Raw genomic sequence first — 27520 nt, 5'->3', positions numbered from 1 at the left:
ACCAAACAAAGTCTTAACCCATAGTCCCTATTATTAAAATAGGGAGGCACCGAGGGTTGGGAGGGAAGGCAAAGACAGGATTTGAAACGGGGAAACCTGGATTAGGAAAGGAAGCCTCTAGTTAATAGCCAATAAGGAATTGAGGCCTCCTACCAACAGACATGTAAGTGAATTTAGAAACAGATCCTCCACACTCAGTAAATCCTGCAGATGACTAAAGCCCCAGCTGATATCTTGTAGTTGCAAGCTCATGAACAAGCTGGCATCATGATGGAAGCACAATATGGAAGCTATTATACAACAGCTAATGGACTTCCCTGGTGGCTCAGCTGGTAAAGAATCCACCTGCAGTACGGGAGACCTGGGTTCTATCCTTGGGTTGGGAAGATTCCCCTGGAGGAGGGCATGGCAACCCATTCCAATATTCTTGCCTGGAGAATCCCCATGGACAGAGGAGGCTGGTGGGCTGCAGTCCATGGGGTTGCAAAGAGTCGGACACAATTGAGCAACTAAGAACATAACAGTTAATCCTATTTGTATTAACATGAAATAAAATTGAATTGCACTCATATATTTCACTCAGGCTTCTGTAGGTTAATTAATTTTAAAAATAAATGGAGGTTTTTATGCTTCTAGCAGTATAGTTGACAAAACACTTCAAAGGACTCCTTGCTATTAATACAAACAATTTAGATTCTTGATGAAACATACTTTAAATACATTGCTGAGCCTACAAAGAGTAAGAGAAATATGCAGTTCATGATTCATCACCATCCTCTCAATGAGCAGACTCTCTGAGATGGAGAGTGGAGGGCAAGCAAACATAAAAGGTGGAGCTGCTATTAGCATAAATGTTCAACACTGACATTGAGAGAATCAATTTTAGTAAGACTCAAGATAGGGAAGCAGGATGAGACTTCTGCAGTGTTTGGACCCTTCAAAAGGGACAAAACAGTCTCAAGTAGATAGTACCCAAGCCCCTGGAAGAAGTTATCTGCAAGCTTTTTTGAAGGAAAGCATCTTCTCTTTAAGCATCCAGGATTCCCATAGGTTAAGATCAAATAAATGCTCACAATTAAAGACCATCAAATGTATGAAGATATGAGTCATCACGTGTACAAAGATATGCAGTATACATTTGAGCTGAGTAATTCAGATATTAGAAGAATTAATCATAGAATATTAAGTAACTATGTGTAAAATGTTTGAATAAATAGATAATGGAACCAGAAATATGAGCAGGCAACAAAATATGATAAAAATAACTAGACTAGCCATGGAAGTAGACACTGGCTCCTTGGAAGAAAATGTGACAAACCTATGAGAAACCTACAGAACATATTGAAAAGCAGAGACATCACTTTGACTACAAAGGTCCATATAATCAAAGCTATGGTTTTTCCAGTAGTTAGGTATGGATGTGAGAGTTTGACCATAAAGAAGGCTGAGCGCCAAAGAACTGATACTTTCAAACTGTGGTACTATAGAAGACTCTCAAGAGTTCCTTGGACAGCAAGGAGATAAAACCAGTCAATCCTAAAGGAAATAAACCCTGAATATTCACTGGAAGGACTAATGCTGAAGCTGAAGCTCTAATACTTTGGCTACTTGATACAAAGAGCCAACTCTTTGGAAAAGACCCTGATGCTGGCAAAGATTGAAGACAGGAGGAGAAGGTGACGACAGAAGATGAGATGGTTGGATGGCATCACTGATTCAATGGATAAGAGTTTGAGCAAACTCCAGGACATAGTAAAGGACAGGGAAGATTAGTGTGCTGCAGTCCATGGGGTCGCAAAGAGTCAGACATGGCTTAATGACTGTACAACAACAACTTGAAAAACTAACTTTTAGAAATAAATAAATATGATATAGTTATTGAAATAAAATGGATTGCTAATCAGCAGACTAGAACTCAGTGAAGAGAGAAATACAAAATTGGAAGATAACTGAAGATATGGTAGCAGAGTGAAAAAATAAAAAGAAAAATATAATAGAGTATAACAAGATAGGGGAGGTTTAATAAAAATTCATCTATAGAAGATACACTTAAAATGGGAAATTTGAGAAATCAAAGCATATATTTTTCTCAACCACATATCAATCCTTCAAAAAATGGACTGTGTATAAAGTTTTAAAGCAAGTCCTCACAACTTTTATAGTACTGGTATCAAGAAACTATATTCTCTTACTACAGAGCAATTATATTAGGAATCAGTAATAGGAAGCTACATTTTATTTATTTATTTATTTATTTTTGAAAGCTACATTTTAAAAATATTCATGATTTAAAATGAAAATTCCAGAGCATCAGAATCACCTGGAGAGCTGAATAAAACTACACATGCCCAAGCTCTATCCCAGAGCTACTGAATCTGAATATCTACCGATGGAACACCAACTTCCATATTTTTGAAAAAAGCAACATGGGTGCCTTTGATGCACAGCCAGGTTTACAACTAACTACATTAACTCATCAGCTTGGCCATTATGTGAAATAATCCTTTCTATTGACATTTATGCTTCCTGGACTATCATATAAATTTATATATACATACATATAAACACAGATTCATGTCAGTATGTGTATGTGTGTGTGTGTGTATAAACGTGTGTTTTCAGGCAATTTTTTCTCTTTCAATCATTCATCTGTCTTCTATCTAATCTTGCACAGTATTTTATCTGTAAAAATGGGGGAAATAAAGAGTATATACTCAGGATTGTTGTGAGGATAAAATAAATCAATTCATATAATATGTTTAGAATAATGTCTGACACAATAAACACTCAGTAAGTGTTATCTATTATCATTATACTTTAATAAATTCTTTACCATCTGAGCTACCAGGGAAGTCCATGAAATCAGAAGATGATTGCTTCTTGCCAGGAAAGCGATGACAAACCTAGACAGTGTATTGAAAAGCAGAGACATTACTCTGCTAACAAAGGTTCACATAGTCAAGGCTATGGTCTTCCCAGTGGTCACATATGTTTGAGAGAGCTGGACTATAAAGAAGGCAGAATGCCAAAGAATTGATGCCTTTGAACTGTGGTGCTGGGAAGACTCCTGAAAGTCCCTCGAACAGCAAGGAGAGCAAACCAGTCAATCTTAAGGGAGAACAACCCTGAATATTCACTGGAAGGACTGATGCCAAAGCTGAAGCTCCAGTATTGTGGTTATCTGATGTGAACAAATGACTCATTGGAAAAGTCCCTGATGCTGGGAAAGATTGAGGGCAGAAAGAGAAGAGGGCATCAGAGGATGAGACAGCTGGATGGCATCACCGATCCAATGAACATGAACTTGGGCACTCTCAGAGATTGTGAGGGACGGGGAAGTCTGGCATGCTGCAGTCCATGGGATTGCAAAGCGTCAGACAGGACTGGGCGACTGAACAACAACAAAATATATTCTAATATCTAACAGACTGAAATTCTCTTCATGAGTTGTCTTCTTTTAAATTATTAGATATTTTTGCCAGTTTATTCTTCCAAATGAATGCTGGAATACTTTTGTCACATTTCAGAAAAAAATCCTATTGAGATAGTAATTGAAATTATGTTAAATACATAAATTTTGGAAAGATATATAGTTTTATAATACTTACTTGAGTTTCTCTTTCTTTGTCCAAGACTTATTTACTAAAAATGTGTTCAGATATCTAAGTAGTTTAATTATAATTTTGTAACTAACGTTTAGTTTTATAACATCATGGTACAAAAATGTGACCTCTGTCTTTTGGAGTCTTTATTTAGGGGTAAGGCTGATGGGAAAGTTGATGGTTAAGTTGTTTATCATGTTGAATATACTTTAATAGTCCATGGAATTTAAATTACATTAATTATATTAATTTTCATGACCCATTTTTGTTTGTCAAAAGCCAAGTCTAATACAAAATTGTACCTTAATTATGTTCTTTTTGAATTCCTAATTATTTTTCCTTCAGTTTGTATTTATGCTATATTATGTTTGCATGAAGGGGCTTCCCTGCTAGTTTAGATGGTTAAGAATCTGCCTGTAATGCAGGAGACCCGGGTTCGATCCGTGGGTCCAGAAGACCCCCTAAAGAAGGGAATGGCTACCCACTCCAGTATTCTTGCCTAGAGAATTCCATGGACAGAGGAGCCTGGCAGGCTTCAGCCCATGTTTTGCAAAGTCAGACATGACCGAGCGACTAACACTATATGTTGCATAAAAAGTCATGACTTGGATTTTTGTCTTCATAGTAGTATTTATAAGAATTATTTGGTTAAAAGGTAATTTTTTAAAAGATTGTAGGATGACTTAGTTTTTTATGATTAGGCTTATGAATATACTTAATATTCAGAAATTTGTAATCCATATTCAAAGGCAACCAAAATTTAGAGTTAAGATTTGATTTACCATATGACCATTTACCAATTTACCATATGACCATTTACCAAATGACCATAAACATGATTTTGCCTGTGTGTGTGTGCTTAGTTGCTCAGTTGTGTCCGACTCTTTGCGACCCTATGGACTGTAGCCCGCCTGGCTCCTCTGTCCATGGGGATTCTTCAGGCAAGAATACTGGAGTGGATTGCCAAGCCCTCCTCCAGGGGATCTTCCTGACCCAGGAATCAAACCAGGGTCTCCTGCATTGCAGGAGGATTCTTTACCAGCTGAGCTACCCGGGAAGCCCGGAATTGACTATAAATGTTCCGAAGCAAATAAATTGATTTAAAATGCTAAAAAAAAAAATCAAATTACCAGAAAAAAAAGTCAGACTGGCCTTGGATTTTTCCTCTGTAACAGAAAATATATTTATAATTGATATTTTATTAACACTGTTTATACTGCTATATTTATATGTTTGGTATTTCTCTTGCAGAGAAGAAATCCAAGACCAATCTGATTTTTTAAAAAATTTATTTTATTGAAGTATAGTTGATTTACAATGTTGTGTTAATTTCAATGGATAGTAAGATTTTTTTTTAACACATAACATATTCATAAGTTGCTAGATCACACACATATTTTAAATTGCCACATTATTACACCATTTCATTGTACATAATTTCATGGCAGGAAAGAATATGATCTCCAAATTCCACATCCATCCATATTCTCTTCATTGAGGGTTAATCCTAATCAATATAAAACTACCCTGTTAGTCTTGTTTAATATTTTTACTAGCATAGAATTTTAACTGAATTGCCTTCCCTGTGTTAATTTTATTTAATTTGCTTTGAAGGCGATGGCAACCCACTCCAATATTCTTGCCTGGAAAATCCCATGGATGGAGAGCCTAGTAGGCTGCAGTCCATGGGGTCACTAAGATTTGGGCACGACTGAATGACTTCACTTTCACTTTTCACTTTCCTGCATTGGAGAAGGAAATGGCAACCACTCCAGTGTTCTTGCCTGGAGAATCCCAGGGACGGGGGAGCCTGGTGGGCTGCCGTCTATGGGGTCGCACAGAGTCGGACACGACTGAAGAGACTTAGCAGCCGCAGCTGCAGCAATGCTACTTCACAATTTTCTTCTTGTTGTCATTTTATTAAAAGTGTGTTTCTTGTTGACTATAATTTAGAGAGTGGTTATAAAGCAGGACTTAAGGGGGGGGGGGGTGGCACTGACACACAGGTGTCTCTGATTAAGGACAGTGTGGGAAGGCTGAGATCAAGGTCTTCCTACAGCATCAGGTTTTGTCTGCTTCAGAAAGGATCTATACGTAACTTACTGGGTTTTTTTCTAGTCCAGCTAAACTGACTTGTGCTTAGTGGAAATTCCTCCAAGATTTTGATAGTAGTTTGATTGTAAGTATTGGTTCTCCGTATCCTAAGTTTTGGTCTTTTTCTTTTGCAGGAGATTGAAACAGGCACTATTTAACATGATCAGATTTTAACTTCAGGGAAGAAACTTTGCAGGCCATCTGTTTTATTAATAGTCATGCCACCTAATTAAATGAACAAATGAACAGGAATAGCATTTTTATTAATACATCTATTACTATCATTTGTATATTTTATATTAAAGTAAAAGCTATATAACCAAATTTGGTTTACAAATGTAGACAAAATACCAGATATAGATATTACCTTGCCATTCTGAAATGTACTGGATGTAGTAGCTCTTATTTTAATAGTACTGTACATATTTATACATAAAATCACATGTAGAGCTTTCCTTTTTCTTTCCTACAGAATTGGTGATACGGGACTAAAGCAATTTCTTGATGGTCCTGCAAGCACAAAGATAAGAGAATTAAACTTAAGTAACTGTATCCACCTGGGTGATGCCTCCATGGCAAAACTATCAGAACGGTACGATAAAACAATAATATTACATATATTATTAGTAGCTGTATATCTGTTGATATGAGAGATCAGAGATGGACTTTTGAAGCCATTTGGAAAATATCAGGGATGCCTAGAAGCTGGTCCAATATTCGGTTAAACCAAGTAAGATATTGGAGTCATAGATTAATATTTTCTATCTGTTTATTACTAATATCACCTTGGAGAAAGTTTGAGATGGAATCACTCAAGAAGTTATAAATAGCTATACCTGGGTGACTTATGTGTCTTTTTCAAGGACATTGTCTCTATGGAAACCTTTACTCCAGTGTATCCCAAGGGATATTCTAGTGGGTGAATTTATTCTTGATCCTCTTTACTTGTCAAAGGTCTTGTGTACACTACAGGGTGAAGTTCAATTCTTGTAGTAAATGTGTAAGGAAAAGGAGAGATTTAAATTTGTCCTTTTAGTGGTTATTCATCTTGGTATTTATATATATGAGTTTTTTTGCATGCATGCAATATTTTTTCTTATCAGAAATTGCAATATGAAATGAAATCACAGAAAAAATATTTCACTCAGCTGTGTATTGTCCACTTTTAAGCTTACTATTAACATTAACATTATGATGAGAAAAATAAAATCCTTGTTTAAATAGCATTTGCTTTCCCCAGATGGTTTTTATGCAAAGAAATTGCTATTTGACAGGGTGATGAAAAGTTTAAGGTAATTTTTCATGCTACTTTCTTTCAGGTGCTATAATTTAAACTACTTGAATTTACGAAATTGTGAACATCTGACTGACCTAGGAGTTGAATTTATTGCAAACATCTTTTCGTTGGTATCGGTTGATCTCTCTGGAACAGACATCTCTAATGAGGTAAGAAAAAAAAAGACTTCTATTGTTTTCTGTAACACAATCATTTCTATTTTGTAAACAATGGAGAGAACAACAATTATTTGTTTCTTAAATTATTGGATTATAAAGGGTAAGTTTGGGAAATTTTTTTCTGGAATAGTGATGGTTGAGGTTATTTGTAAATCAATGGTTTTGTTTCTACTTCAAAAAATGGCAAAATACAATATTTGCAGGAAAGTCCTGACAGATCAGACTGTTAGATCTGAAATTTGTTTCAACTATGGACATTTGCTCATTGTGAAGATATATTTTAGATCGCTTAAATATATTTCCCTTGTGGATTACACATTCCAAAAGACTACTTTGTGCTTTTAGATCCAAGTCTGTAGTTCAAAACTGAAATCTAAAAATGGCCTCCTCAATAAAAAATAAGTTTTTAAAAAATGAAAACAAGAGGGGGAATAAAAATGGCCTCTTCAAATCTATAAAAGGATATATTTTAAGAAACCAATTTCCTGCAAGCTGCTGTAGCTACTCATTAGAGCTGAAACACAGGTCACACCCATCCTACCTTTCCAGCACTGCTCCATTCAAAATGAAGATAAATCCAGAGATTTGTCAGGTTTCTGAAAGACTTTAATGGACTGCAGTTAGACAATAAATATGCTGGCTTCTCTTGAAATCAGAGCATTAGGAGGGACAGAAGAAGACAACAGAGGTGAGGATCTCTCCCCCATCTGCTTGCTAAATCCCTAGTCATCCCTCAGTCTCATCAGATACCACTGTCTCTGAGGCCTTCTCTGAGAAGTCCTACCGTACAGGCAAATACAGCAACTTCTCTGTGTACATCTGCACCTCAGTGTTTCCTTTACCATGACCTCTTTCTCACCACATTACTGATACCTGTGTTATATGTCCATCTTTCCCCCACATTCAGTAGCCTCTTTTAAATAAAGAACTGTGTGTGTTTATTGGTACAGTTCTTTCTCTTCTTTACCTAAGAGTGAATTTAGATTTGGCCTCCATTCTGCTAGCTGGTCTCCTCTCCTCTTTCTTGGAATGTTGTTGGTGGTGGTGGTTTAGTTGCTAAGTTGTGTCTGAATCTTGCGACCCCATGGACTGTAGCCTGCCAGGCTCCTCTGTCCATGGGATTCTCCAGGCAAGAATACTGGAGTGGTTTGTCATTTCCTTCTCCAGGGGATCTTCCCAACCCAGGAACCAAACCTACGTCTCTGGCATTGCAGGCAGCTTCTTTACCAACTAAGGAGTGTTGGAGTCTTGTCTAAATGTAGAATGAGATGGGGAAGTTGGGATAGTTACATGTAGTCAACTCATTACGGTGAAATCAAGCCTGGTCTTCTCAATGCTGTCTTTTGACAGCCCATCTGGTCTTTGGTTTCCTTCCAGGGAAATCCCAGATCTATATTACCTGTCCCAGCTCCAAGGTCCCCTCAAGTTTTGGGGCTCCTTTGTCGTATGTGCCTTGCTCTGGGCCCCTTTGGGTCATCCTGAGGTGTGGGACTCTGTGAGGCCTTCTTAGGTCCACAGTCCCAGACATCCCCTGCAGACATTTCCCACTTTTACATCTGGGTGTATTTGTTCTCAGACCCATGCCTCACCCTTCTTACTCTCCTACAGAGTGGCTGACATGTCAGTTAGATTCCAGCTGGGTTTGGTGCTTGTAAAGTATCTATGAACAACAGGAGGGTCGGAAGCAGAGAGAGGCCAGGGTTTTTGTCCACCTTTCCCTGCATTATTATTATCAGCTGCATTTCTTTTGTGATCTACTCCCTTTGGTCAGGATTGTTGTGGTTCCAGTTTCCCACATGACCTTGGACTTTGGGCTGTCAGAAACACTATCTCTTTCCATTGTCCTTCCAGCATAGGCATGGTACTGGCTTCCTGCTACTGCTAATATCTAGATTTTGTCCTTATTCCATTAGGCTCCTAAGGTGTCTAATACCTATTAGTCAGTTTTCTCTCACGATTATATTTCCTCAGTTTCAAACAAGAGTTGTTTTTATTTTCCTCATTAGATTTTAGCTGGTACAATGATGAGCATAGGGAAACTCTGATCCCTTGTTGCTTTTCACAAGCATACGAGGGAAAGATAGAATGAGTTCTCATGTACTCTTATATTCCCAACCTATCAGGAGATAGAGCCCAGGGAGGTCTGGAAGTGGGCCCTGTACCCCAGCATCTCATCCTTTTGCTTCCCTCTGGCTCTCCCTTCCCCTCTTCTTCTTCCAAGCTCCCCTCCTTCCTGCTCTGCTCTCCCTTCCCCTCCCCTTTCCCTTCTCTTCTCCTCTCCCCTCTTCTCTTCTTTGCTCCCTGTCTTTTCTCTTGGCATAGTTTCTTTATCTAATCTGGGGGTGGAAGACATGTTCCAACTGATTATATGGTTTTTAAAAACGTCATGCTCCAAGTCTTTCAGGGTTTAGATTTTTAAGTCCAGGATGTTTTTCTACTGTGCTGTTCTGTAAAAACCCTTCCCTGACACATACAAGCAGAAGGCCCAGCTGTTGTCTGAAGGATCACAGGGTAATGAGAAGGATCAAAGCACATTATAATTACATCAAAATATAATTCCACCACAGCACTCCTCACAACCTGAAGTATCTGGTGAACAATTGTTGAATTCACAAAAGGAGGTTTAGATGCTCGATCTTAGCTTTCAGCATTTGTGAAAAACTCAGTTTTTATTTTCAAAGATCATATATTAACATTTTTATCAACTGAGGATAAGTATAAAGTTTAGGGATATAGCCTCAAGTCCCATTCACTGTTTTATTTTCTTGTAAAAAAAAAATTAAACAATCTGAAAGAATACTTGTGGAGAAGAAAGTTAGTTGTTTTCTGCTAAAAGATGGAAAAATTAGTCTTCTGAAGGCTATTGTTTTCTTCCTTCCAATCAGTGAAATTCTGACCTAAGAGGCAAATGACTGACGACACAAGGCACAACAGCAGCTAACCTCAAACAGCCAAATTAAAATGAGTCAGCCCAGATGTCAAACTGGGCAGCTAATACCAGCCTGGACTGTAGGTCTGATGAAGTGCAAATATGACTACAGATTTAACACTTAGGATTTAAACTCTGGAATGTTGCAGATATTACCAGAGGTCAAATGTGACCATTTATACCTTTGGGAAAAAATACGTTTTCTAATAATTATGTTCACTCACGATTCTTTTCAATAGTGTTTTCAGTTTGAATCATACTACATATTTAGTTAACAAATATTTATTCTGACTACATTGTGCTTAGTGCTAAGGGTACTGGAATCAGGAAAACAGACCCGGCCCCTCCTCCTAGCCCTTATATGCTAGTGGAAGACAGGTGTGGAACAATGGTCATTAAACGAGATGGGTGCGGGAAACAAACAGAAGGGAAACTTAACCTAAATCAAAGTCAGAGAAGACCTTCTTTTACAAGAGAAGGAGAAGGCGTATGTGGTAAGTCACAGAAACAGCTTGCACAAAGATAAAGAGGTTGAAAGTACGGTGGCATTAAAAACATCTGCACATTTGGATATAGCTTGATTGTGAGGAGAGTGGTGAGAGATGATGTTGGACAGGTAGGCAGGGGCCAGGTCATGAGGGGCCCAGAAGCCACAGTGAGGAATTTGTTCTCTGCCTTGTTGGCAATAAAAGGACATTCAGTATTGTCAATTAGGCCATAACGTATTAAAACTGAAATTTTGAAAAGATCACTCTATCTGCTGGATAGACATGGGAATAATGCACTAGGGCTTCTCTAGTGGCCCAGGCAGTAAAGAATCCACTTGTAAAGCCAGAGATCTGGGTTCGATCCCTGGGTCAGGAAGATCCCCTGGAGAAGGAAATGGCAACCCACTCCAGTATTCTTGCTTGGAGAATCCCATGAACAGAGAAGCTTGGCAGGGTACAGTCCAGGGGGTCACAAAGAGTCCGACATGCCTGAGTGACTAAGCATAAATGGTCAGTGACTGATTATAAAGCAGTAATCCAGGTGAAAAATTATGAGGGTCAGTATCAGGGCTAGAACCAGGGAGATGGTAGTAAGGCTGACACAGCAGATTTGAGAGACATTTGGAGAAAGAATCAATGGGAACTAGAGACAGAATGAATATGGAGGTAAGGAAGAGAAGGAGAAAATCAAGGACGATGCCAGATTTTTGGCTTGAGTGGCTGTATAACTGGTGGTATCCCTTACTGAGCTGTGTCCTTTCCACAGTGGGAGGAGAAGGATTGCTACAGGTTGGGGAAATAGGCATGTTTAGTTTGAGTCACCTGTAAGACAGCTATACAGAGATGTAGAAGAGCTCTAGAAATAAGCAGGGAAATCAGTGAAATTTACTACTCGAAGGTAGAAGAGCTCTTTAAGGTTGCATGGGTAATGGGCTTTTATGTTTGGAAAATCATGGATGCTCATGAGGAAGTTAATCAGCAAAGAAAAAACTATAGATATTTAGAAATCAAGCAATATATTTAACTGAGAAAACTAATTTAAATGGGGACAGCAAGGAAGAGAACAGTTACTTCAAACTTTATACATTCCTTTTAATAATTTTATTGTCTTTAGCCATTCCTTTTTAGAAAAATAGTGACTAATCTATTACATCATCCAAGAATAAAAATTGTTTAGGAAGTTGTCTAATAAGCATATTTTACAGAAAGAGGAAGGATATCAATTTTCATCTTCCAATATAAAGAGAATAGGGTTTGTAAGTGAAGGAAATAGCTTACTAATATGATGATATTTTATGGTATCTTTAAAAATCTTTAATTTTCTATAGCCTTTTCTTAATGTCTAATTCAGCAGGATGTTATTCATTCCTTATTACCCCAGAGGGTTGTTTGAATATAAGGTTATATTTCCACATACATGGGAACATGTTTTCTGCTAGTTAGGAGAATTATCATTTACTGAAGACCACAGGATCCCCAGTTAGGACAGTTAAATCTGTTGCTTAGGTTGTCTTAGTCACCACCCATACTTGTTTAAAGGAAAAATGAGTCAGAGCTATGTTCCAGACATATGCTTAGACAGTGGTTTAAGAAGACTCTTTCATTTGCCTGATTTTCAAAATTTTTCACCAACAGCACTAGAAAAATGTTCACCCTAAGTGTCCATTGTGTAGGCCATCACCAGGCGTCCCCTCACGAGAATGTAACACCCATAAGGCTGAGACTTAATTTTGTTCACTGCTGTTTTCCCAGAATCCTGAGGGTAGTAGATGCTTGATAAATATTCACTGAATTAAGGAACAAATGCTGAGCTCTACAATACCAAATATGAGTAAGATTTGTTCCCTGCAGCCTGATTTGGAAGAGTAAGTGTGACTCATTTAAATATGGTATGGAAGATGGAGTGATAGAGGATGCAGAGAAAGGGATCTATTAACTCAGCCAGTCTAACACAAAAGCATGCCTATGCTTGCTTACTCAGGGAACTTTATGCAGCTTAGTACTGCTAGAACATGCTGTGAAAAGGAGATGTTACCAATAGAATGTCACGCTATGCCAAGGAGTCTAGACTTGAATCAATGATGAAGTAGCACCTAGAAGGGGAGTCACAGTCATGGTCAGCCTCCCATTTTAGATTATCTGGGTTATTCTATTTGCTTGGGCTCCAAAACCATTGCAGATGGTGACTGCAGCCATGAAATTAAAAGACACTTGCTCCTTGGAAGAAAAGCTTTGACAAACATAGTGAAAGTGAAGTTGCTCAGTCATGTCCGACTCTTTGCAACTCCGTGGACTGTAGCCCGCCAGGCTCCTCTGTCCATGGGATTCTCCAGGCAAGAATACTGAAGTTGGTTGCCATTTCCTTCTCCAGGGGATCTTCCCGCCCAGGGATCGAACCCGGGTCTCCCACATTGCAGGCAGACGCTTTACTCTCTGAGCCACCAGGGAATCCCATACACAGCATATTAAAAAGCAGAGACATCACTTTGTTGGCAAAGGTCCAGTCAGTTGTATAGTTTTTCCAGTAGTCATGTATGGATGTGAGAGCTGTACCATAAAGAAGAATTAATGCTGAAGAATGAATGCTTTTGAACTGTGGTGCTAGAGAAGACTCTTGACAGTCCCTTGAACTGCAAGGAGATCAAACCAATAAATACTAAAGGAAATCAACCCTGAATATTCATTGGAAGGACTGATGCTAAAGCTGAAGCTCCAATACTTTGGCCACAAAGAAAGACATGTTTCTTTTGGTGTTCTAGAAGGTTTTGTAGGTCATCATAGAACAGAGGATAGGATGGTTGGATGGCATTACTGATTCAATGGACATGAGTTTGAGCAAACTCTGGGAGAGAGTGAAGGACAGGGAAGCCTGGCATACTGCAGTCCATGGGGTCACAAAGAGTCAGATACAACTTAGCAACTGAACAACAACAAATTCTCTGGGGGATAGATTGGAGGGGAAAGTAGTGGGAGTTATTTCAGTAGTTAAAGAAAGAGATGCATTTTTTAACTAGGTCAGAGTAGTAGTGTGGAAAGAACACCGTCAAGACTACTTAGGGGGTAAAACTGAAAGAATTTGGTGACTGACTAGATGGGGAAGATAAGGGCCTAGAGGTCAAGAGGATAAGAATGATTCCAGATCTGAATTTGGGTGGATGGAGGCCCTACCTCAAAGAAAGTTAAGTAATGCAGGAAAAATAACAGGTGTTGAGGGAAAGGCTCAGAAATAAAGAGAAATAGCTCCAGAAAGAATGAAGAGGCTGAACCAGAGAGAAAACAACGCCCAGTTGTGGATGTGACTAGTGATGGAAGTAAAGCCTGATGCTGTAAAGAACAATATTGCATACAAACCTGGAATGTTAGGTCCATGTATCAAGATAAATTAGAAGTGGTCAAACAGGAGATAGCAAGAGTGAACATTGACATTTTAGGAATCAGTGAACTAAAATGGACTGGAATGGGGGAATTTAATTCAGATGACCATTATATCTACTACAATGGGAAAGAAACCCTTAGAAGAAATGGAATAGCCCTCATAGTCAACAAGAGTCTGAAATGCAGTACTTGGGTGCAATCTCAAAAACAACAGAATGATTTCTGTTTGTTTCCAAGGCAAACCATACAACATCACAGTAATCCAAGTCTATGCCCCAACCACTATTGCTGAAGAAGCTGAAGTTGAACAGTTCTATGATGATCTACAAGACCGTCTAGAACTAAAACCAAAAGAAACATGTCCTTTTCATCATCGGGGACTGGAATGCAAAAGTAGGAAGTCGAGATACCTGGGGTAGCAGGCAAGTTCGACCTTGGTGAACAAAATGAAGCAAGGCAAAGGCTAACAGAGTTTTGCCAAGAGAACACACTGGTCATAGCAAACACCCTACACAAGAGACAACTCTACACATAGACATTATCGATGGTCAACACCAAAATCAGATTGATTATATTCTTTGCAGCCAAAGAAGGAGAAGCTCTATACAGTCAGCAAAAACAAGACCAGGAGCTGACTGTGGCTCAGATCAAGAACTCCTCATTGCCAAATTCAGACTTAAATTGAAGAAAGTAGGGAAAACCGCTACACCATTCAGGTATGACCTAAATCAAATCCCTTACGATTATACAGGGGAAGTGACAAATAGATTCAAGGGATTTGATCTGATAGACAGAGTGCCTGATGAACTATGGATGAAGGTTCGTAACATTGTACAGAGACGGTGATCAAAACTATCCCCAAGAAAAAGAAATGCAAAAAGGCAAAATGGTTGTCTAAGGAGGCCTTACAAACAGCTATGAAAAGAAGAGAAGCAAAAGGCAAAGGAGAAAAGGAAAGATATAAGTATCTGAATGCAGAGTTCCAAAGAATAGCAAGGAGAAGAAAGCCTTCCTAAGTGAACAATGCAATGAAGTAGAGGAAAGCAACAGAATGGGAAAGACTAGAGATCTCTTCAAGAAAATTAGAGATACCAAGAAAACATTTCATGCAAAGATGAGCATAATAAAGGATAGAAACAATAAAGGCACAATAAAGGATAGGTATGGACCTAACAGAAGAAGAAGATATTAAGAATAGGTGACAATAATACACAGAAGAACTGTACAAAAAAGATCTTAAAAACCCAGATAATCATGATGCTGTGATCACTCACCTAGAGCCAGACATCCTGGAGTGCAAAGTCAAGTGGGTCTCAGGAAGCATCACTACGAACAAAGCTAGTGGAGGTGATGGAATTCCATCTGAACTATTTCAAACCCTAAAAGATGATGGTGTGAAAGTGCTGCACTCAATATGCCAGCAAATTCAGAAAACTCAGCAGTGACCACAGAACTGGAAAAGGTCAGTTTTAATTCCAATCCCAAAGAAAGGCAGTGCCAAAGAATGTTCAAATGACCACACAATTGCACTCATCTCACATGCTAGCAAAGTAATGCTCAAAAGTCCCCAAGCTAGGCTTCAATAGTAAGTAACCATGAACTTCCAGAGGTTAAAGCTGGATTTAGAAAAGACAGAGGAATCAAAGATCAAATTGCCAACATCCGTTGAATCATAAAAAAAGGCAAGAGAATTCCAGAAAAACATCTACTTCTTCATTGACTATGCTAAAGCCTTTGACTGTGTGGATCACAACAAAGTGTGGAAAATTCTTCGAGATGGGAATACCAGACTACCTCCTGAGAAATCCATAAAGAGGTCAAGAAGCAACAGTTAGAACTGGACATGGAACAATGGACCGGTTCCAAATTGGAAAGGAATTTGTCAGGCTGTATATTGTCACCTTGCTTATTTAACTTGTATGCAGAGTATATCAGGCAAAATGCCAGGCTGGATTAGCACAAAGCTGGAATTAGGATTGCCGGGAGAAATATCAACAACCTCAAATATGCAGATGTCACCACTCTGCAGAAAGTGAAAAGGAAATAAAGAGCCTCTTGATGAAAGTGAAAGAGGAGAGTGAAAAAACCGGCTTAAAACTCACCATTCAAAAAACGAAGATCATGGCATCTGGTCCCATCGCTTCATGGCAAATAGATGGGGAAACAATGGAAACAGTGACAGGCTTTATTTATTTTGGCTCCAAAATCACTGCAGATGGTGACTGCAGCCATGAAATTAAAAGATGCTCCTTGGAAGAAAAGCTATGACCAACCTAGACAGCATATTAAAAAGCAGAGACATTTCTTTGCTGACAAAGGTCCATCTAGTCAAAGCTATGGTTTTTCCAGTAGTCATGTATGGATGTGAGAGTTGGACTATAAAGAAAGCTGAGTTCTGAAGAATTGATGCTTTGAACTGTGGTGTTGGAGAAGACTCTTGAGAGTCCCTTGGACTGCAAGGAGATAGAACCAATCAATCCTAAAGGAAACCAGTCCTGAATATTCATTGGAAGGGCTGATGCTAAAGCCGAAGCTCCATACTTCGGCTGCCTGATGCAAAGAGCTGACTCTTTGGAAAAGACCCTGATGCTGGAAAAGACTGAAGGCAGGACGAGAAGGGGACAACAGAAGATGAGATGGATGGATGGCATCACCGACTCGATGGACATGAGTTTGAGCAAGCTCCAGGAATTGGTGATAGAGAAGCTTGCCGTGCTGCAGTCCATGGGGAAGCAGAGAGTCAGACACGACTATATGACTGAACTGAACTGAACTGTATTGAATATTGGCATGTTTTCCATATTAAGTTTAACTGTAAATAAGATCATTTCAGATCTAGAAAAAAAAAATCTCTAAGACTAAGTAATATATAAGAATAGAAAGAAGCCAGCGTGAGGTCTTTAACAATAATTAGTGTAGTCTAAACTTCTCTCAATTCTGTCCCCCTGCCTCCTCTCCATCCCTGCTGCCACTGCCACAGTTCAAGCATCATTCTTCTTACTAACCTCTTTGCCTTAAGCATCACTGTCCTCAATCCATTCTTCACTCTGCTGCAGTGTGATCTTCTAGCATGCAAATCTGGGTCTTTCACTTCTTTGCTCATATATTATCAGGAGATCTCCATTGCTTTCAGTATAAAATCTAAACAATCTAGTTTGGGGGACCAAGACTTCCTAAGGTAGTTCCTGCCCATCTGTGCAGCCTCACTTCCAGATAACTTCCACCTTCATTTTTAGCTCCAGAGACACAGAACTGATTCTCCTACAGCTCCTCAGACATGTCTTGCTCTTCTTTTCTTCTCACTTCTGTGAGTAATTCTGTCTGAAACACCCTTTCTTCTTGTCTATCTGCTAACTTCTTGCTCATCCCTCAAGTTTCAGCTGTGTGAAGCTCCCCTGGAATTCCTGGGCAATTCCCAGGCAAAGCTTAGGATCTCCCCACCTTGTATTTCCACTGTCCTTGCTAATGTCTCCAATAAAGCAATCAGCTCAATATATTTTTGAGTCACTCAATGTATTTTAATATTTTTTTTTCCATGCCTGCCTCCTTACAACATTGTAAGACTCTTCAGGGCAGAAGATGGATTGTCCCATCTTTGGGATGCCCAGCATAACACCTAATACATAAAAGGTGTGTAAAATATTTGACCAGTGAGTAGTGAGTAAGGGAATGAATGGATCTGGTACCGTTTTCTTTCTCTAAACCAAACACAAGATTTTCAAACTGCCACATCTTCTCAGCTATGATCTGAGCTAGAATGGGAATGCTTACAGCTGCACGTCTTAACCTGATGATATGCTTTCAAGAGACCACCCATCTGCATGGAACACAAGCACAAATAAAGGCTGAGGTTTAGTGCACCACAACTCCTAAAGCGGGAAGCACAGGAAATTACTTGAGATTTAAGCAACAGAAAGAAGGGGAGTTAAAAGAAAGCAGAAAGCAGAATAACTCAGAGATAAATGGATTTGCCTTGGATTAAAAAAAAAAAACAAAAAAAAACACACACATAAGAAGTTTGCCCTATTGAACTTTTTCCTATGGAGCTGGACTTTTCTTTAGTCCATTCTAGGCTGCTTTTCACAGCCAGCGGCCTCATATAAATCTGCTGGTCCCATCACTAGCAACAGTGGTTTTCCTCATAGAGCTTCCAGTCAATTTTCTCCTGTTTCCAGAAAAATGCCTATTAAAATCATGGCAAAAAAGAAGTGACCAACGTGAGCTTGTCACTTCCCTCCAGGAGAATCTTTGGTTGATATAACTTTCCTCTCAACCTCTACCAGGTAGGAGGCAAGTAGACCCAAGGTGACTTACTCTATTTCCAGGAAACAGAGATGCTTATTTTCTTTCCCTCCACAAACATATAGAGGACCTATTTCTGTGTATTGACCAAAGCCTGCTTTCCTTTAGACTTGTAGGTTGGTAAATTAGATTGGAAAGGTTTGCACATTTTAAAAAGTATCGTTACAAAATCCATACTAATAATCAAGTAAATAGAAATAAAAATAATTAAAAAGAAAAGGCAAATTATTTTTACAAAATTGTAATTGCTAACCAGAGTGTAAAAGATCACTTTTGAGGTTAAAGATATATTTTCATGGACATTGTACAAGATAGTGTTATCAGTGATTTTAGAAAGAGGATGTGTTAATCGAGATAAAACGTATTTTCAGATAAGAGTTTTGTTCTTTATTCCTAAAAGAATGTGGAGGAGAAGGGGATGACAGAGGATGAGATGGCTGGATGGCATCACTGACTCGATGGACGTGAGTCTCAGTGAACTCCGGGAGTTGGTGATAGACAGGGAGGCCTGGCATGCTGCGATTCATGGGGTTGCAAAGAGTCGGACACGACTGAGTGACTGAACTGAACTGAACTGAAGCAGTACTGAATACAGTGACTGCTTCAGAAAGAAACATATGAAATGTAAACAATGATTCACACAATTACAAAACTGTTAGTCGCTCAGTTGTATCCAACTCTTTGCAACCCCATGGACTGTAGCCTGCCAGGCTCCTCTGTTGATGGGATTTTCCAGGCAAGAATATTGGAGTGGGTTGCCATTCCCTTCTCCAGGGGATCTTTCCAACCCAGAGATTGAACTCAGGTCTCCCCATTGCAGGCATATTCTTTACCATCTGAGCCACCAGAGAAGCTGCACAATTACAGAGGGAAATAGATTCCACTCAAGAATTACGACAGTATACTAGCAAGATAAGAGAAAATTGGGTTCATAAAAATAGATAATTTTATAAATAGACTACTCATTCATTCACAAATACTTACTCATTGTCAGCTGTGTGTCAAAGGCTATGAAAGTGTCTAGGAGTACTAAACTAATAGACACACTCCTGGTCTCAAGGTATAGCCTAGTGGGAAAAGAATACCACCAAGAGTAACAGTACTACATGGCTAAAAATTACTAAAAGCAGGAATTCAGAGCGTGGCTTTACATCCTCACAGTTGTCACTACACTATGAGAGCTCAAGCAAGTTACTTAACCTCTCTGTGCCTCCATTACCTTCTCTTTAATGCAGTAGTTATAATATTACTTCCCTCATAGTGTTGTGAAGACTTGTAAACTGCTTAACTTAAGTATATGCTGCTGCTGCTGCTAAGTCACTTTCGTCGTGTCTGATTCTGTGCGACCCCATAGACGGCAGCCCACCAGGCTCCCCCAATCCCTGGGATTCTCCAGGCAAGAACACTGGAGTGGGTTGCCATTTCCTTCTCCAGGGGATCTTCTCGACCCAGGGATCGAACCCAGGTCTCCTGCATTGCAGGTAGACTCTTACTGTCTGAGCCATCTGGGAAGACCCAGGACTATCCAGTCCAAGAAAGGACTGCTGCTGCTGCTGCTGCTAAGTCGCTTCAGTAGTGTTCGACTCTGTGCGACACCATAGATGGCAGCCCACCAGTCTCCCCCGTCCCTGGGATTCTCCAGGCAAGAACACTGAGGCGGGTTGCCATTTCCTTCTCCAACACATGAGAGTGAAAAGTGAAAGTGAAATCGCTCAGTCATGTCTGACTCTTAGTGACCCCATGGACTGCAGCCTACCAGGCTCCTCTGTCCATGGGATTTTACAAGCAAGAGCACTGGAGTGGGGTGCCATCGCCTTCTCCAACGTAAGTATATGGCACATGGTAAACTAGCAATAATTTATCAGACCTATGACATAATGAGGTATATTTGCTGTTATGGAGTTATGTGCACTGCACTGCATCTTGGCAGCAAGAATGACTTGGAAGGTAAGTACTTCTGTCTCTGTTGTCTCTGTGGTGGAGTCAGGAGATGGGCTTCAGTTTTTGAGGTGCAGCTAAGAGCTTTAGTAGGTGTTTGTAAGTTGAAGAAAAGAAGAGCATTCTAGTGAAGGAAGAAGCAGGGAGGAAGGCATGGAGATATGAGAGAGGGTTATGAGTTGGGGATCCACAGGTACCTTTGTATTGTCAGAGCATGGCCTGAGATAGAGGATGTGGCAGGAGATGAGGCTGGAGAAAGAGGTGGAGGATAGAATGAATATGGCCTCGGGTGCCTTGCAAAGCAAATCAGACTATGTGCTATATACAAAAGGAGCCAATGCAAAACTCAGAGTAGGACTCAAAAGGATTTGTGTACAGAGACATAACAGTAAGGAAGATCTATTTAAGAGGATGAGTAAGAGATATTTAGAGGCTAGGCTACAGTCCATGGGGTCACAAAGAGTTGGACATGATTGAACGACTTCACTTTTCACACCTCCAATAATTATATCAAAATTGTCAGTCATCCTAGACTCTTGTGTACCAAATTCCACCTTATTTCTTAGGATGTGTTTTCCAACATCCTGTAATCAGATATTAAATATCCTAAATTGTATGGATTATATTTATAGATTTCCCAGGTAGAGAAATCTAGGTGCTATAGAGAGAGTCATACATGGAAAACAAACTACCGTTACCAAAAGGGATAGCAGGGTAGAGGGTGATAAACTAGGAGTTTGGGATTAACATATACACAGTACTATATACACCGACTCGATGGACGTGAGTTTGAGTGAACTCCGGGAGTAGGTGATGGACAGGGAGGCCTGGCGTGCTGCAGTTCATGGGGTCGCAAAGAGTCGGACACGACTGAGTGACTGAACTGAACTGAACTGATATATAAAATAGGTAAACAACAGGACGTACTGTATAACACAGGGAACCATACTCAATATCTTAAAAACCTATAATGGAATGAATCTGAAAAAGACTATATATTCACATTGCTGTACATTTGAAATGAACACAACATTATAAATTAACTATATTCAATTAAGACAAAAAGATCAAAACAAAGAGAGAGTCATAAAAGTTGTAAAATGCAGAGAAAGGAACAATGTACTTAATTAAGTTGAAGAAAAGTCTACCACGAGTTATTCAACTTTAACCAAACTTCTTGCTTAAACCAGAAGAAACAGTAGGAAGAACTCATTAAACACTGTGGTTTCCAGTTTGAATACTAGTCCTTTGAAAGTAACAGTGCTAAATTTCAGATGCTTATAGCACATTCAGGTGTTGAATTTAAAAACTCTAGAGCTCAGAAGAGAGATCCTGGGCCAGCTGTAGAGAAGGCTGAGGTGCCTGAAGTTATGGATGAGAGACATATGAAGAAGAGAGGTCAACTTCAAAGCTCCAGGGAACTCGGATACTTACTGGGTGGATTTGGAAGATAAAGCCACAAAGAAAGCTGAAAATGAACATCCAGAGCAGTAGATAAGGAAAGAGTTCAGAGTGATGTCATGGGAACTAAGGGAAGTGATGTTTCAGAAAGCAAGATTGAACTTCACAGATGGCCCAAGTAACATGAAGACAGAGAAGGATATATTAATTTCTGTTAAACAAAATTGTTCATATACATACATTCTTGTGTATGTTAACATACAAAGCTTAATATTTTGCTTGAATATTGGTGTTTTTGTGCTGTTACAGTTTATTTGGAACAGACAGTAAACTCTCTAGAACTGTTGTGGGTCTTGTAAAGGAAATATGCATGGTGTTAATACTTTATATAATTCTTTGTTGATATATATAAGAATTTAATAATGCACCCATGTATTGGTTTTTTTCCCCCAGTTATTCTAAATTACTTTTCATATTGAGACATTTTATTTACTTATTCACTCATTCTTTTTTCCTCCTTCTTTTGGTACTTAATTTTCTAGTCCCTACTATATTTAAGGCAGTAATTCTAGGTTTCAGTATAGAAACAGGAACAAGACCAGAAACCTGCCCCAAAGTTTTTACTAACCTTTCTCCCCCTCAAATCTTCCCTTCTTTAAACAGGATATTTTATTGTTGTTTTGGTCACTTGCTTTCCCAATACATTGTAATAATTTTTATTGCCATCAACTAAAAAAATAAGTAGGCTGGCCTTATACTCATTCACCAATATTGGCTGTTTTAATTTCAACAAAAAATAGATATACATTATAACTTTATTGCTATTTGATTTTGCATTTAAAAAATTCTAGCAATATAATTTCCGCCTATATTTATCATTGTGATTGTATTTTTTCTTATGTGAATTTTATGTTTATATTCTTTAGTCATTTATATATTGGGGGTTTCAATATTTCTTCCAACTTGTATGAACTCCTTGTAATAATGTAGTTATTTATCATTGTCATATTTTCATCATACCTTTATAAAGGCTTATCTCATAACTATGGAAGAGAGGCTTGTATTAGTGTTTTAATCTTGAAAGTCTACAAGCTATACTTATAAAGAATATTCAAGAAAAAATGAATTAAAAGTTGGACAAACTATGCAATCTTATGTAATTTTATATAAATTTTTTCTAGAGATTTTCTTTAATCAAAGCAGAACAGATTATAAAATTCTGCCGTCTATGGGGTCGCATAGAGTCAGACACAACTGAAGCGACTTAGCAGCAGCAGCAGCATTTACTGTTCTGGTGTGCCTTATTAAACTGCTGACAGTTTCCAAACTAAAACATACTATAAACAAGGGTGGTTTGTGGCAATGTGGCTATCAGATAAATTACATTATGTTTTATTCTAATGTTAGTATTCTATAATGCCTAGACTTTTTCTGAAAGCCCCGTATTCTAATGTTAGTATTCTATAATGCCTAGACTTTTTCTGAAAGCCCCGTCTCTCAGAAAAAAAAGCCACATCCAAGTTGTAAAGACTAAATCTTTCAGATTGTGAAACTGATTAACAAGGTTTCATACAGTTCAATTTCATATATAAAACTTGGTTCTTTTAAAATTATGACCAAATGTTTATAGTCTTATAATGGGGCAAAATACTGATGTTTTTTGTTTTCTTCAGTGTGTCATCTTTTGCCAACAAATAACATAATTACACTAAGCAAAAGTGTAACTTCGTTTTGCAACTTCATAAGTTTATGAACTTTTTGTAACTTCATAAGTTTAACTTCACTTAACAGGAATGTGGGAAAATTAAAACATTGTTTGCCTGTTAAAATAGATATTATCAAAAAGATAAGAAAAAACAAGTGTTGGTGAAAATGCGGAGAAAATGGGCCGTTTGTGCACTGTTGATGGGAATGTAAATTGGAGTAGCCACTATGGAAAACAGTATGGAGGATCCTTAAAAAATTAAAAAAGGAACTATCATATGATCTAGCATTCTATTTCTGGGTATTGATCCAAAGGAAATGAAAACAGTAATTTAGAAAGATATATGTACCCCCCTGTTCATTGCAGCATTATTTACAATATTTGGCTATTTATTTACAATAGCCAAAATGTGGGAGCAACCTAAGTGTCCACTGATGGATGAATGGATAAAGAAAATGTGGTCGAGGAGGAGCTAAGATGGCGGAGGAGTAGGACGGGGAGAACACTTTCTCCCCCACAAATTCATCAAAAGAACATTAAAACGCCATGTAAATTCCACAAAACAACTTCTGAATGCCCGCAGAGGACATCAGGCACCCAGAAAAGCAACCCAAGTCTTCAAAAGGAGAGAGAAGAAATACAGCTCCACCCACCAGAACACCAACACAAGCTTCCCTAACCAAGAAACCTTGACAAGCCTCCTGTACAAAACCACACAGAACGAGGAAACGCCACAATAAAGAGAACTCCACAAACTGCCAGAATACAAAAAGGACACCCCAAACTCAGCAATTTAAACAAGATGAAGAGACAGAGGAATACCCAGCAGATAAAGGAACAGGATAAATACCCACCAAACCAAACAAAAGAGGAAGAGATAGGGAATCTACCTGATAAAGAATTCCGAATAATGATAGTGAAATTGATCCAAAATCTTGAAATCAAAATGGAATCACAGATAAATAGCTTGGAGACAAAGATTGAGAAGATGCAAGAAAGGTTTAACAAGGACCTAGAAGAAATAAAAGAGAGTCAATATATAATGAATAATGCAATAAATGAAATTAAAAACACTCTGGAGGCAACAAATAGTAGAATAACAGAGGCAGAAGATAGGATTAGTGAATTAGAAGATAGAATGGTAGAAATAAATGAATCAGAGAGGATAAAAGAAAAACGAATTAAAAGAAATGAGGACAATCTCAGAGACCTCTAGGACAATATTAAATGCTACAACATTCGAATCATAGGGGTCCCAGAAGAAGAAGACAAAAAGAAAGACCATGAGAAAATACTTGAAGAGATAATAGTTGAAAACTTCCCTAAAATGGGGAAGGAAATAATCACCCAAGTCCAAGAAATCCAGAGAGTCCCAAACAGGATAAACCCAAGGCGAAACACCCCAAGACACATATTAATCAAATTAACAAAGATCAAACACAAAGAACAAATATTAAAAGCAGCAAGGGAAAAACAACAAATAACACACAAGGGAATTCCCATAAGGATAACAGCTGATCTTTCAATAGAAACTCTTCAAGCCAGGAGGGAATGGCAAGACATACTTAAAGTGATGAAAGAAAACAACCTACAGCCCAGATTATTGTACCCAGCAAGGATCTCATTCAAATATGAAGGAGAAATCAAAAGCTTCTCAGACAAGCAAAAGCTGAGAGAATTCAGCACCACCAAACCAGCTCTCCAACAAATACTAAAGGATATTCTCTAGACAGGAAACACAAAAATGGTGTATAAGTTCGAACCCAAAACAATAAAGTAAATGGCAACGGGATCATACTTATCAGTAATTACCTTAAACGTAAATGGGTTGAATGCCCCAACCAAAAGACAAAGACTGGCTGAATGGATAAAAAAACAAGACCCCTACATATGTTGTCTACAAAAGACCCACCTCAAAACAGGGGACACATACAGACTGAAAGTGAAGGGCTGGAAAAAGATTTTCCATGCAAATAGGGACCAAAAGAAAGCAGGAGTAGCAATACTCATATCAGATAAAATAGACTTTAAAACAAAGGCTGTGAAAAGAGACAAAGATGGTCACTACATAATGATCAAAGGATCAATCCAAGAAGAAGATATAACAATTATAAATATATATGCACCCAACACGGGAGCACCGCAATATGTAAGACAAATGCTAATAAGTATGAAAGGAGAAATTAACAATAACAATAATAGTGGGAGACTTTAATACCCCACTCACACCTATGGATAGAACAACTAAACAGAAAATTAACAAGGAAACACAAACGTTAAATGATACAATAGACCAGTTAAACCTAATTGATATCTATAGGTCATTTCATCCCAAATCAATGAATTTCACCTTTTTCTCAAGCGCACATGGAACCTTCTCCAGGATAGATCACATCCTGGGCCATAAATCTAGTCTTCGAAAATTCAAAAAAATAGAAATCATTCCAAGCATCTTTTCTGACCACATGCAGTAAGATTAGATCTCAATTACAGGAGAAAAACTATTAAAAATTCCAACATATGCAGGCTGAACAACACACTGCTGAATAACCAACAAATCACAGAAGAAATCAAAAAAGAAATCAAAATTTGCATAGAAACTAATGAAAATGAAAACACAACAACCCAAAACCTGTGGGACACTTTAAAAGCAGTCCTAAGGGGAAAGTTCATAGCAATACAGGCATACCTCAAGAAACAAGAAAAAAGTCAAATAAATAACCTAACCCTACACCTAAAGCAACTAGAAAAGGAAGAAATGAAGAACCCCAGGGTTAGTAGAAGGAAAGAAATCTTAAAAATTAGGGCAGAAATAAATGCAAAAGAAACAAAAGAGACCATAGCAAAAATCAACAAAGCCAAAAGCTGGTTCTTTGAAAGGATAAATAAAATTGACAAACCATTAGCCAGACTCATCAAGAAACAAAGGGAGAAAAATCAAATCAATAAAATTAGAAATGAAAATGGAGAGATCACAACAGACAACACAGAAATACAAAGGATCATAAGAGACTACTATCAACAATTATATGCCAATAAAATGGACAACGTGGAAGAAATGGACAAATTCTTAGAAAAGTACAACTTTCCAAAACTCGACCAGGAAGAAATAGAAAATCTTAACAGACCCATCACAAGCACGGAAATTGAAACTGTAATCAAAAATCTTCCAGCAAACAAAAGCCCAGGTCCAGACGGCTTCACAGCTGAGTTCTACCAAAAATTTAGAGAAGAGCTAACACCTATCCTGCTCAAACTCTTCCAGAAAATTGCAGAGGAAGGTAAACTTCCAAACTCATTCTATGAGGCCACCATCACCCTAATACCAAAACCTGACAAAGATCCCACAAAAAAAGAAAACTACAGGCCCATATCACTGATGAACATAGATGCAAAAGTCCTTAACAAAATTCTAGCAATCAGAATCCAACAACACATTAAAAAGATCATACACCATGACCAAGTGGGCTTTATCCCAGGGATGCAAGGATTCTTCAATATCCGCAAATCAATCAGTGTAATACACCACATTAACAAATTGAAAAATAAAAACCATATGATTATCTCAATAGATGCAGAGAAAGCCTTTGACAAAATTCAACATCCATTTATGATAAGAACCCTCCAGAAAGCAGGAACAGAAGGAATATACCTCAACATAATAAAAGCTATATATGACAAAACCACAGCAAACATTATCCTCAATGGTGAAAAATTGAAAGCATTTCCTCTAAAGTCAGGAACAAGACAAGGGTGCCCACTTTCACCATTACTATTCAACATAGTTTTGGAAGTTTTGGCCACAGCAATCAGAGCAGAAAAAGAAATAAAAGGAATCCAAATTGGAAAAGAAGAAGTAAAACTCTCACTATTTGCAGATGACATGATCCTTTACATAGAAAACCCTAAAGACTCCACCAGAAAATTACTAGAACTAATCAATGATTATAGTAAAGGTGCAGGATATAAAATCAACACACAGAAATCCCTTGCATTCCTATACACTAATAATGAGAAAACAGAAAGAGAAATTAAGGATACAATTCCATTCACCATTGCAATGGAAAGAATAAAATACTTAGGAATATATCTACCTAAAGAAACTAAACATCTATATATAGAAAACTATAAAACACTGGTGAAAGAAATCAAAGAGGACACTAATAGATGGAGAAATATACCATGTTCATGGATTGGAAGAATCAATATAGTGAAAATGAGTATACTACCC

General features: G+C 38.2%; 1 protein-coding gene and 1 long non-coding RNA gene across 2 annotated transcripts in view; one reads left to right on the top strand and one right to left on the bottom strand.

Annotated features, from left to right (window-relative positions):
* FBXL13 (F-box and leucine rich repeat protein 13) overlaps window positions 1-27520 on the top strand; it is a 218177-nt gene that overhangs the window by 143148 nt on the left and 47509 nt on the right. The window contains exons 16-17 of the mRNA XM_061413891.1: window positions 6169-6288; window positions 7016-7142. Of these exons, the coding sequence (XP_061269875.1) occupies window positions 6169-6288; window positions 7016-7142 (247 nt within the window). The remainder of the gene's footprint in view (window positions 1-6168; window positions 6289-7015; window positions 7143-27520) is intronic.
* Window positions 6064-10332, bottom strand: LOC133246019 (uncharacterized). The gene is made up of 2 exons (XR_009735868.1): window positions 7068-10332; window positions 6064-6206 (listed from the first exon to the last, which is right to left on the bottom strand). It is a non-coding gene; the product is annotated as an uncharacterized LOC133246019 (long non-coding RNA).

The sequence above is a fragment of the Bos javanicus genome, chromosome 4 (genome assembly GCF_032452875.1).
Source record: "Bos javanicus breed banteng chromosome 4, ARS-OSU_banteng_1.0, whole genome shotgun sequence".
NCBI lineage: Eukaryota > Metazoa > Chordata > Mammalia > Artiodactyla > Bovidae > Bos > Bos javanicus.
This window is presented reverse-complemented; position numbering and strand designations above follow the sequence as displayed.